This window comes from Fundulus heteroclitus, chromosome 23 (genome assembly GCF_011125445.2).
Source record: "Fundulus heteroclitus isolate FHET01 chromosome 23, MU-UCD_Fhet_4.1, whole genome shotgun sequence".
In the NCBI taxonomy this organism is placed as follows: Eukaryota; Metazoa; Chordata; class Actinopteri; order Cyprinodontiformes; family Fundulidae; genus Fundulus; species Fundulus heteroclitus.
Window position 1 is genome coordinate 6809152 of NC_046383.1, and position 12897 is coordinate 6822048.

The 12897-nt window shown below is 40.7% G+C and overlaps 1 protein-coding gene across 2 annotated transcripts in view; it reads right to left on the bottom strand.

The window, feature by feature from the left end:
* The window catches only part of inppl1b (inositol polyphosphate phosphatase-like 1b), a 36809-nt gene extending 33511 nt beyond the window's left edge, over positions 1–3298 (bottom strand). Inside the window, exon 1 of one of the 2 annotated variants that reach the window (XM_036127297.1) lies at positions 2090–3298. In XM_036127297.1, coding sequence (XP_035983190.1) covers positions 2090–2103 — 14 coding nt within the window. In that variant the 5' untranslated portion in view covers positions 2104–3298. Of the gene's footprint in view, positions 1–2042 lie in introns of both variants that reach the window. The other variant, XM_036127296.1, reaches the window with a different exon arrangement.
* Positions 3299–12897: the final 9599 nt, after the last annotated feature.

The window sequence follows — 12897 nt, forward strand, 5'->3', positions numbered from 1 at the left end:
TGTGATAACAGGCAATGAGTCTTTCATTTCGCTGTGGAGGAATTTTTACCCAAACGTTTTGCAGAATTGTTTAAAATTATTCAGAATGGAGGCCTGTTGAAGGCCCCGTCACGGCATCTGAATCAGATTCAGGTCCAAACATTGACTAAGTCACTCCATTCTGGTGTCTTTGATTCATTTGGAGGTGGCCTTGCTGGTGTGCTTTGGATTATTGTCCTGCTGCGTAGCTCAAATGTGCAAAAGCTAAAGGTCAGAAGCGGACGCTGGTCGATCTCCTTCGAGTTCTTAATCAGCATCAATAATAGGAAGTCATCAAGGTGCTTAAACAGCAATGCAGCTCCAGACCATCATACTACCACCACCATGCTGTCGGTGTGATGTTCTTTGACTAAAAGGCTGTTTTGGTGTCATCCAGATGTAATGATAAACACACCTTCCAAGAAGTTGAACTTTTCTCTCGTCAGTCCAGAAAATCTGATCTAAAATGTCTTGGAAATCACATAACATGTCATGCTTTTAGTTTATTTTGGTATTTTTTGTCAATAGTGGTTTCACCTTTGAACTCTCCCATATAGGCCCATTTGTTTTTTATTATTCTCAACGCTGAATCAAGAAGTGAGGCAAGCGGGGATGAAGCCCAAGAAACGTGACATCGACGGCAGCGTTTCGAAACGCGCTGTCGGATCGCTTGCTTTCCAGAAATTTGATTGGCTATGAAACTGGAGGGCTTTTGATATTTTCAAAGCAGTCCGTGACCGACAAGGATGAAGAGTCAGAAGATTTTGCTGGAATAGTACTGAAATCTTGCTTTTATGTCTGCTCGGCAAAAGAAAAAAAAAACAACCGGGTTCATCCTGTGTTACAGTCAAGGAAGCAGCCTGGAGAATATCATCCTTTGATGGCTGATCCAGATAAATGGCTGTAGTGACAGTCACAAAAAGCAGAAGATTTTTCAACTTTTTTGTGTCGCATTGCAAGCCTGCGTGTGCACGTCTATGTGTATGAGCTCAATTTTTCACATGCACAAATGTCACCGGTCGCTTGGCTGGAGGAGGGCAAACGATTGTCGCCTCATCGCATAAGTAGAAAGGACTTTGCAGCCCGATCTACTGTAGACTGATACATCTCAGTGACTTTGTTTCACACCTCTACCTGACTTAGATTGGGGCATGATGTTTTTCTTTTTGAGATCTTGTAGCCCAATTCCAGTTTATGTTTAAATAGAAGTTAATAGCTTCTATTTAAGTGATTTCTTGATTTTACAGTTTGACAGAAATCAGGCATGGGTGTGGCTTGTGAAATTAAAATCAAACTTCCAAAAGAAAAAAAAACAGAGATAAACACACAGTTAATTCAGGGCGCTTTTTCTATTAATTCGTGTTATATTTGCCTGATATCAAATTTGTTCTGAAACACCTATGTCAAACAAGATTTAAAAAAGGGGGGACATTTGTTTATATGGTTCTGCTGATGTAGTTTAAGACACATTTTCTTAAAAATGTGCTATTTGGTTTTGCAGAATACTGACTTGTGTTGATAATTTAATGAGAAAGACAACGGAGAACGTCACATTTAGTAGTCATTGGCATTAGAACATAGGAATAAAGTTTAAGTAACGTAAATTATAAAGTAGAGCTATAGCAGCAATCGTTGGAGAACATCAGAGGACAGGATGATATACGGAGAAAAGAATGAAAGGATAGAGGCTGCGCTGGAAGCAGCCAGGCTCAGCCTTCAGGAATGCATCTGGCCTGAGCCCGATGAGCAGGCAGCGTAGTGCGGTCGTCGGAGCTCCGGCCCACTTTTAGGGGCCCAAGAGAAGAAAAGGGGGGTTAAGTTGGGGAAAGGAGTCAGAGGTTTGATTTTCCCTGCTTGAACTGGATGGTTCTGGACAAAACGGTCTAACTTGTTGGCTACTTTGAAGCAAGGTGGCAAATAATGATGCGGTGGATGGAGGATCCCCATTACATGCATATGTGGGCTTATCATAACAGACTGTGTTTTAGATCCTGCAAACGACCGGTGTGCGTGTTTATACTCACAGCAGGCACAATGCATAGGCACCTGGCACTGACTCACTGTCTCTCACCAGGTAGCTGCCATCCCTCCCCGCCCGCGCCAGCAAGTCCTCTGCCCTCACGCGGCTGATGTCACGATGGTACCACGACGCCGAAGCCATGGCAATCGATGAGGAGAGAAAGGCTCGCGAGAATAATCCACATGAGGTTAGGAACTCTGCAGAGGGTGCATTTCCAGCACGGGTTTACTCTCCTAGGCTCGCAGAGATTTCATCTCTTTTGCAAGTCGGCAGCATCAGAAAACCTCTGTGGTCTGCGCTAGTATTTAAAGCCTTCGCGTGAGTCTAGCACTTCCTGGGTCCTCCCTGGTTGCTTCTGGGTCACCCATCCTGTTGCTCTGAAGGAAGCAGATGTGAAGGAAAAAAAAGAAATCTCCCGGTTATTCCTCTCCAAGACGCACTCCACTTCTCAGCAGATGATCCAATCCTCCATCCCGGTAATATCCTGATTTGTGTGTGTGTGTGTGTGTGTTGATCCAACAAACACAGAGCGTGACAGCTGAGCAAGGAAGAGAAGGGAACGAGGCAGAGGAAACAACAGCAGAGCCTGAATGGAGCGGCCACTGCTGAGGCGAGGACGCTGCCTCGGGCTAAACCACAAACATGAGCCCTCCTTCTTGTCCCAAAACAAAAAGCCCTATATGCAAACAACAGGAAAAGAAGAACCAAGACTGGCAAAACAAACAAATTGAGTTGCACACATCCCACCCACACACAAGCTCACGTATGCGCAGCCATGCCAGATGGAACTCAGTCAGCATTAAAACCAGACAGACATGCAACAGAAACCAGACTAATTCAAATGACTTCCCAGCTCTGCTGCCATATAAGGGAAAAGGAACAGCCTCCCCTATAAGTTCGGCTGATGGCTGCAGTCGTCTTTGCGCTTTTTTTGTCCAAGTCCTGGTTCCATCGGGGGGGGGGGGAGTCCGGGAGGATGTGGGCGACTCCAGGGGTCTCGCTAATCTTTCAGACCTGATGTTTGTGAGCTGCTGTCAGGAGAGACCCATCCAAAGCGGTGTGGTCTTCTTCAGACGGCTGTCAGAGCAGAGGGTGGGAGCAGAGACACAGAGGACAACCCTGTTAAAGCGCAGCACAGACAGAGGAAGTGACTCGACATTCCAGATGGCAGGCAGAGCCAGGAGTATTCTTGTGAGGGGCTCAGCTCCACCACCCGAGCGTCAAACAGCAAAACTACTTCCTTCTTCTCCCTCCCGTCTCTCGTGTCTCGGTCCCTTCCTGACTCTTTACTATTGTTTTAACAGGAAAACACTGCTTGGCTCAGACAAGTCCTCTCACATCTGGGTAATGCTTCGGTTCTCGCTGCTTTTAAGCATCTTTATCTCCTGACAATACATCCTCTGTTGAAAAGAGCTTTCGTAAGAGTCAATCTTTTGCTTGTGACACCCTCCCTTCCTTTCTGCTCTTGCTCAGTCTTTCCCTCTCAGCAAACACCCCTCTCCATATGGTTATGATCATCCCTTGCTTTCTTATTTTTGCCCTCCTGGTACATTGCCCATCATTCACCCCTCCTACGCCCCTCCCACTCCATTAGCAGAAGCAGAAAACCATGTGGGAAGCTGCATGAACACACATTCGCCGCTCTGCCTCTCAGTGCTCAGCAGAAATTTGCCGACCACAGACTCCATAAAACAAACAAAAACAAGCCCATACTGATCGGATGCATCTTCTTAGCTCTCATATTAGGATCCCTGATATTTCTGTGTGCTTTGCACGGCACATGACAGACAGGAGGCACCAATTTTAACTAAAGCCCTGCATCAGTAGGCCTGCTTATTGTTTCAAAGAGATCACCGTGATGGGAACTGGCTTCTTTACACGGCAATTCTGCAGGACTAAAACAAACAGGCATGGAGTTTTTCATTATATTTTCCATTGTAGCTCTGACTTTATGTTTAGAGCTGTTGTCTTGCTGGAAGGTCAACCTTTGTCACAATTTCAAATATTTTGCAACTTCTGTGATGTAGATCATACTATATTTATCTCCGTCCATCTTACCACCACCTATCACCTACTTCCCAGTTCCTGCTGAAAAAAAAGCATCCCACTGCACACCACTGCCATCACCAGGGTTTATTTAAGCAATGGGGAATTCAGGGTGATGTGCACAAACACACATTTACATCTAAGGACAATTTTTGAGAAACCATGTGGCACCTAGGTAATCCGTTCAATATTCAACTCATCGTACCGCTCTTCAACATTTTCCTGCTGCCCCCTACATCCATTGATCCATCAGCTCTGACCAGGTTCCCCACCCCTGCTAAATCATAGGATGCCTACAGTCAGATGCTGCCACCGCAATGTTTGAACAGACAGTTTTTTCAAGGTGATCGTCCATCTGTTATGACTTGTTTATAGGCCAGAAAGTTGCGTTCTGGTCTCCTCTGACCAGAGCAACGCTTCAGTCAAGTTTGCTGCAACCTCTGGATCGAATATTCCAAATTTGAAACGAGACGTCTTATGGCCTTCTCTCAATAATGGGTTTCATCTTGCAAATCTCCCACAAAAGCCAGATAGGTGAGGAGCACGATTTGTTTTCCTGTCAACAGATTCTTCCAAAAAAAAAGTTAAAAAACAAAAGAACTGGACTATTTTCCGAAGTTTGTAGACGTTTTGCTTCCCAACCGGAAAGTTTTCTCAATTCAAATGTCTGGAGTAGTGTAGCGTTTCAAGCTTGATATTATTGCCCAAAAAGGCATTGTTATGGCTTAGATAACATGCAAATTAAACCGAAACTGGTCCACCCCTTAGTAATGGGGAGTCGTTAGGGTCATTGTTGGCCACGCTTGAAACTCCACACTACTCCAGACATTTGAATTGAGAAAGCTTTCTAGATGGGAAGCGAAACGTCTTCAAACTTCAGAAAAAAGTCCAATTGTTCTGTTTTTTAACTTTTTTTGGAATGAACATGACCTGGATGACTGAGAATCTTCACCAGCATGTCCACAGACTCTTGCACCTGAGCTTTACTCAACCAGAGTAACCACGGGTCTCTATAGTTGAGCCTCTTTCTGGACGATCAGTTTAATTCGATGGCAAACTGTTGTTGGCGTTTTCAGATGACGTATTAAACAGTGTTCAGGGAGATTTTTAAAGCTTGGGATATTGTTTTACAATCCAACCCTGCTTCAATCTACTCCCCGGCTCTTCCGTTGTCTTTCTTGGTCTTCGTGATGTGATTTGCTCACTAACAGTTTTGAACAAACCTTCATAAATGTATACTGAGATTAGATTACTCACAATATAATATATATAATAATATATATCAAAGGACAATAAAAAATGGCCGCAGTTGCTTTAATTTATACGTATCAAAGTGAAAGGAGAATAAATTTCAATTGTTTACATAAATCGCTGCTGCATCTTTATCCTGAAATTTAGTGCAATTTACTGGGATTTTTCAAGCTGTAATGCAGACGAAATTTCATTCTGACGCACTTTGTGCATACAAAATGACAAATAAAGCTGTCTAAAGTCTAAAAGGCACAGCCCCTTTTTTAATAGTTTTATTTGTAAAAAACATATTAAAGTCATGCATTATCTTTCCTGCACTCCCTAATTATGTATAAAATGCAAAGTTTGTGTCATGGTCTCAGAAAGCTTTTTTACCGAACATGCAGAGCTCAAGACTCAGAGTCTTCATAAAGAGGGAAGGTTTATAAGAAAACAGAGCTGATTGAGCGGGTTCAGGCTTCGGAGAAAACATCTCACCTGAGTCTGGAGGAAGAGCAGCACTGGTTAGTTGATTACAAAAGTGAAAACATCTGTCAAGTAGAGTACCTTGCAAAGGCATTGTCTTGAACTTGTGAACCTTTTCCCATTTTTCCATTAAAACCACAAACTGTTATGATCCTGGGTTATGAGATTGTTGTGTGCAAAGTGTAACGTGTTTCCTGAGGAAGGTTTGAATTTTATTTGACAAACTTTGAGGAACGCCTCATGATGACTGATTTATCAGGAACCTTACCATTTAATTGTTGACAGATGGTTTCAGGTACAGTACCAACCTTATGTAAGATGAAATGTCAGTTACAAAAAAAAGCATTTTTGCATTTGCTTGAGCTATAAACATCTGCATAAAACTTTACCGGTTGTTATTAAACCGTCCAACAGAGCAAGCCTTAGGCATAGCCCCAAGCACAATGGAAAACTGGCAAGCTCTCTTTAGTTTGGCATCATAAAAAAACAAACTGTTAACCCTCAAATAAAATATTTTAATTCACCTCTGTTCATTATGTGGGCATTAATAAAATTGATGTGCATCTTTATCAGAATCCCAGCAATCACAACAGAGGCTGTTGAAAACGTATAAAATAGGCCACCAGTAAATCACACCAACACACACAGGATATGCCACCGTGGGTTCTCACGTTTATTTCTGTCAATCTAACAATAATAAACAACTCAATGTGCAAAACACATGCATGTAAAGGAAGAAGATGCAGAACCCTGCATAGAAATGGCCAAATCACAATTTAACCCGGGTACTGACCTGCCTGTGAGCGTTAACTAATAAATTATTGTGTAGCTCTAAATCTTGCCATATGCAAAAGTCCACTTGTCTGGTGATTGTTTTCTCCTTCTAACAGATTTCAACCTTAAAACAATTTGGAGATACAGATTAGATTTAGTGCTGCACAATATATTGAAAGTTTAACGGCATCGCAATGACAGTGTGTGCAGTAATAATACTGCAAAGACCTGCTGGGATTACAATGGCTATTAGCTAATTAAATAAATGTCATGCTAATCCCTATCAGGGGTCTGTGACAGCAGTAAATCTGAAGTAGATCAAAATTACCACTGTAGACCAAAGTATCTGGTTACACATAACAAGTCACATCCTGGTACTGTGAAGACTTACTTAATTTGCTCTATTTGTTTCATTTACAGCTCTCGTCCTGTTCATATTTAACAGTTTATCTGTGAATGCAGAAGGATTTTATCACCGTCAAAGTCATGACACAAATAGCAGCTGTTAGTTGTTAAATATTGCATTTGAGAGACATTTAAACGCTTTGGTCACCTGCAGCTTGTTAACACAGTTCCAAAAAAGAAAAATATCAACAATGACCTTAGAGAAGCGATTGCTGCAGCTCATAAATCCAGAAATAGCTATGATGCCACACATTACTTGATGCACGAGAGGAAAACATTCAAGACAGATGCTCATTTCCTCAGCAGTAGATGTTGAATATTAAGGTCCAAGACAGTACAATTAGAAAAAATATTGAAGTAAGGATTAATTGAAGGGGTTTCAAAGAGAAAACCTCTTCTCTTCAAAAATGCATGCATAACTTAAGTTAAAAAGAGTTAGGATTTTTTAAAAGATACATTTAATCTGACATACGAGCCCCATCAGAATGCATATTCCACTTTAATAAAAATGACTGTACTGAAGAGAACTGGCTCCAATACAGAGCCTTGTGGAACAATATTCATTAACGAACAACCAAGCAAGACCAAAAATTGGTAAATTTGTTTTTACTACATATTACTACCCATTTACACTACCTGTATTTACAGTTTGTCGATACAAAGGTAGTTTACAAAAAGGTTGCTTACTCTTTCACTGAGCACATAGTAAGCAGAACCTGCGTAAAATTATAATAACAACACCATACCCGAGTAAGCATTGAATAACAAATGACTGGTGACCCAAACCAAAGCCATGGTCATGGATGTCCTCGCTTTTTAGGTTGGTAAGTTGACTCAAACGTTACAGCCTCGGTTAACTTGAGCATGCAGAAACTAAAAACACAACTCACTAAAGGTCATGCTGGAGTTGCAGAATACAGATGTTGTCACACTAAACAAGCCTTACAATTACTCTGAGGCCAGACTAAAGTGTGAGTTAAACATTTATTTCAGCAATGTTGTCTATTTCAGGGCACACAAAGTACTCTTGAGCTTTACATCAGCATATCAGGGCTGCACTAACTGGCTCGCCATTAGTTGTAAAAAGGGTTTCTTTAAATAGCAAACAGCGGATCCCTGTCTCAATTTAGCAAGAATTCGGAGGCTGTGTTGTTAGGAGGCTGTAATACGATGGAGCTTTAATGCACTGAGACAAGGCAGGAGTTCCTGCAAGAGACAATAGTGACTGTATATATAAATCACCTGCCTAAAGTGGCTGCAGCTTAACTGTAAGGGGCTTACGGGACACTGTGTAGGCCTGCCGAGCTGAAACAGGTGAAAGAGGGAGTTCACCGTGAGGAGACCAGGCACAGCATTACACAAGGCTCTTTTGTTAAGGTAGTTGTTCCCCGCTGATAATAAGTGGAACGCAACATCTTTATAACAGACAACTAAACTCTCAAGAGAGACCTTTTGATCTCTGGGACATTAAAGCTGAAACAAAACAAACATTTATGTGACAAAATGCAGCAAATTCTAGTTATTATCACTTGTTTGTCTTTTGATCTTTCTCTTTAGGGGACGGTTAACAGGTTCTTGGTATGTCTGGCCACAGACTATTAATTAAAGCACCATGTGCCCTATTACGAGGCCTGCCATATTTAACAAATATCCACGTTGACAAAAATATTGGTGTCACTTTAAAGAAATCAAAAGCCTTCTTCCCACATTTTCTTTATTTATTACCATGTCTTTCCACTGATGTAATTAAGTGACATTCAAAGGGCTTTTCAGATTAGCAGCTTTCCAGCATGGCTGTTTTGTCAAGTTTTAATTGCAAGGCTTCAGAAAAAAAAATGGTTTATAATGATGCAAACTACAGTATTCATAAATCCAAAACCTTTATTTCACCTCATGTCATGTAGCAACAACAACAAAACTACAATGTGATAGGCAGTTTGTGTCAACACAAGGAAGCAGATATTTGTGAAGGGGAATGAAAATAATACTTTTCCAAACTACTTTACAAATAAAAATGTGAAAACATCTTGTATACATTGAACTCAGACCCCGGAGTCGGTAGTTTGTCGAACATTCTGCTTTGATTACAGGTGCAGGTATGTCTTTACCAGCTTTGTGGAGCTTCTTAACCATTATTCTTTGTAAAAAAAAAAAAAAAAAAAAAAAAAAAAGCTCGGACTCAGTCAGATGGCATGAAGAGTATCTGGGAGCAGAAATTACCACTCTTGCCTCAACTTGACTGGGCCATTCTAACACATGAATATGCTTTGAACAAGCCATTCCTTTGCAGCTGTCAAGGCATGTTTAGTGTTGTTGTGCTGCAGGACGAGGAACCCCTCAGTGCAGGTGAGAAAAAAATAGTAAAAGATACATTTTACTAATTGGAACATATCTGAGCTAATTAAAAGTGCACGCCTACAAAGAGAGCTAATGTGTGATCAATATGCTATGTAAATAAAATGTGTCACATTTGTGCATATGAACACAGATTATAACATGTTGCTAAATACCGACTCTCCTGTGGCAGCAGGTGGGGCCTTCACACTCCACAATGGCTAATTCTCACCACTCTTCCATAAAGACCAGATTTCCAGAGTGTACGATAAAGATTCTTCAACTCGAGCTGGAGATTTCTGCAGCTCCTCTAGAGTTACCATGGACCTCTTGGCTTCTTCTTTTGTCAATTTAGGTGGACAGCCATCTCTTGATATCTTTGCACTCATTACATTTCCAGATGAGGGATTAAGAACTGCTTTAAACGTTTCTAAAGCTTTATCCATGTCTCGTCTGCCCTGACCCTTGGTCTTTATGATGCTGTTTGTTGAGTAATGTTCTCTAACAAATCTCTGAAGCTTGCACAGAGCATGTCTGGAAAAACGAATCCATGCGTTTATCTTTAGTAGAATTGATTACTGCAACGGTGTTTTCACAGGTTTGCCTAAAAAGTGGACCAGACAGCAGCTGATCCAGAACGCTGCTGCCCGCATCCTCACTAAGACTAAGAAAGTAGAGCACATCACCCCAGTTCTAAAGTCCTTCCACTGGCTCCCTGTATCTGAGAGAATAAACTTTAAAATACTTCTCTATAAATACTTAGTCCATACATCTCTAAATGGCTTAGCACCTAAATACATCACAGACTTGTTATCAGTGTATCAACCCTCCAGACCACTAAGGTCTTCTGGCTCCAGCCTACACTGCAGAACCAGAACCAGAACCAGACATAGAGAAGAAGCATTTAGTTCCTATGCTCCACTTATCTGGAACAAACTTCTGAAAAGCTGAAAAAAACTGAGCCTGAGTTCCTTTAAATCAAGGTTAAAAACACATTTGTTTAGGATTGCCTTTAATTGTTCTAGTTAAACTGTTTTACTGAAACATCATTAGTTCAACTTTGTTGTCCAACTGTTTTTAATTATATTTGCTTTTAGTTTCCATTTTTCCATGTTTTATTTTTTTTCACTTTTTCTACATTTTATTCCAACTTGCTTTTATTTTGTTTTTATTTTCCTATATTTTAATCATGTAAAGAACTTTGCATTGTCTTTGTACTGAAATGTGCTACATAAATAAATTTGCCTTGCCTTGCCTTGCCTTGCCTTGCCTTGCCTTGCCTTGCCTTGCCTTGCTTTGCCCATTTATACTGAGATTGCGTTACACATAGCAGGACTAAATTGACAAATTAGGTGACGTCTGAAGACAATTGTTTTCACCATGTATTATTTGGGGGGGGGGGGGGGCAATATAGGTAAACTTAATGGGTATAACTTACGAAGCCCATTTGAAGAGAGAATATCTAATTGTAGCATTAGCAAGACAAATCCAAGCCCCATTGTGACCGAAAAAGACCTTCAGAGCAATTTAGCAGATTCAAGAGTGGTGGTGTACTGTTCTAAATTGCACAAATACCTACAAAAACGCACCTAAAGTCTGTCAAATGCTGTACGTATACAAAAGCCCTGCGGAAGAAGGCCAATACACAGTATTTTAGAAGCGGCTACAGTGATGTAATGAAGTTGAAACAGAATCTTTGGTGGGAAATGTGTCTTTACCAAATCAAAAAACAAACAAAAAAAAAAAGAACTGGGACTGGGCCACTAACACGAGGAAGACTGATAGAGAAGAACAAACAAATTCATAAAATAACCAGCAATGATTGGGGGGCAATGTTCTACTGTGTAAAGTGACAGCCGTGCAAAGGGCAGCTACAAGTCTTTTATTGAATGTATAAAGGGAAAAATAAACAAAGTAATGTTTTATCATCTTTGCTGTTTTTTGTTCAAGGCCAACACCTCTGCTTCCCACCACCATCTGCAGATTTTACACAAATTGTTGACTGATCTGGAGAACCTAAACCTAAACCTGCAAGGATGATTCTGTTGACTGAGGACCCGGTTCACATCAATGCCGCCTGGTCTGGGGAGCTTTAAAGAGATCTCAAACCATGTCCCCAAATGACACTTTAAGGTGAGGACAGTGCAAACATAAACCAATCTGATTCATTATCCTCTGCTTGTAAGGTGAGACAATCCATTCAAAACACCAAACACCCACCACCTTCATTAATCAATTACTCTTGGCTAAGGAAACCAGAGGATCCTCCATCAATCCCCCTATGGATTTCAGCTTTGTGCCAATTGAGAGAGTTCAGCTTCCAAAGATCAATGGAGATAACTGTTGGTGCTTTGATGCAACTGAAAACTGGGTTAAACCCGCATCGACGGGGCAAATAAGCTGCCAGTCACACTCGGCCAGTCGTTGTCAAATCAGCAAAGGTGGATGTCCCAACCTGAGGAGGTTTTCGCTAAAAAGAATAGCCAATCACAGTAAAAGAAGCTGTGTTTGGTCATCTGGGTTTACAATAAAGCTCATAATTATTCATACCAATAACAACTTTTGATGTAAAATTGTTTACTTTAGACCAAGAAGTTGAATCTCTTATAATATAACAAAAAAAACTATGTGACATGAATATTATTCTTTTTACAAAAATACAATCTGTTTTTTGTTTGTTTACATTTTACAAAAAAAAATCAATGCCCAAAATCCTTTACGTCTTTCTGAATAATTAATGTTAATATCTTTATTAGCATTTCTTTCCTAGACACAGCCACCTATGGAGGTAGTTATTATCCTGTCTAACACAGAAAGTACTCCTGGATCAGTGCTTCTGTTTTTTGTTTGTTTGTTTGTTTGTTTGTTTGTTTGTTTGTTTGTTTGTTTGTTTGTTTGTTTGTTTGCTTGTTTGCTTGTTTGTTTGTTTGCGTGTGTATGACCTGTCTTCTCAAACCCCTAAATGGTTGTGGGAGATGGACATTCACAGCTTGGTTCTGGTTGTGATGGAGGTTTCATCCTGTTAAAGGGGAGTTTTCCTCTCCACTGTTGCTACGTACATGCTCAGTGTGGGGGATTGCTGCAAAGTCACTGACACAATGCAAGTGACTCCCCACTGTGGCTCCACACTCTTTCAGGAGGAGTGAATAGAATGAAGTCAATAACTTAATGCAATCTGCTGGGTTTCCTTATATTACCCTAATTTTTCTCTCTGCACAGGTTTCCATCTATCGATCCATTGTATAAAACAGTTTACCTGATCTTTTACGCCCCTTAAGATAATTTATGAGTATTAAATGGTTTTGATTGCAACATTTCATGCAAGTAATTTACAGGTAGAGTTAGTGTGATAAAATAAAATCACTTCTTCAACCACCAAAGTTAAACTGAAATCAGACAGAGATCAGACAGACGGCTCAGTGGATTAAAATATTTGCGTCATCACCTATTTCGTGCTCTTCTTGACCCTGCATAGCAAAAGGTCATCCTATTCACTTTTATTCGGCAGATTTGAGACAAGTTCTTCTTCAGAGAGAAAGCTCATTTGCCCAAATATAACAGTGTGTGACTTTTGGAGGATAAAC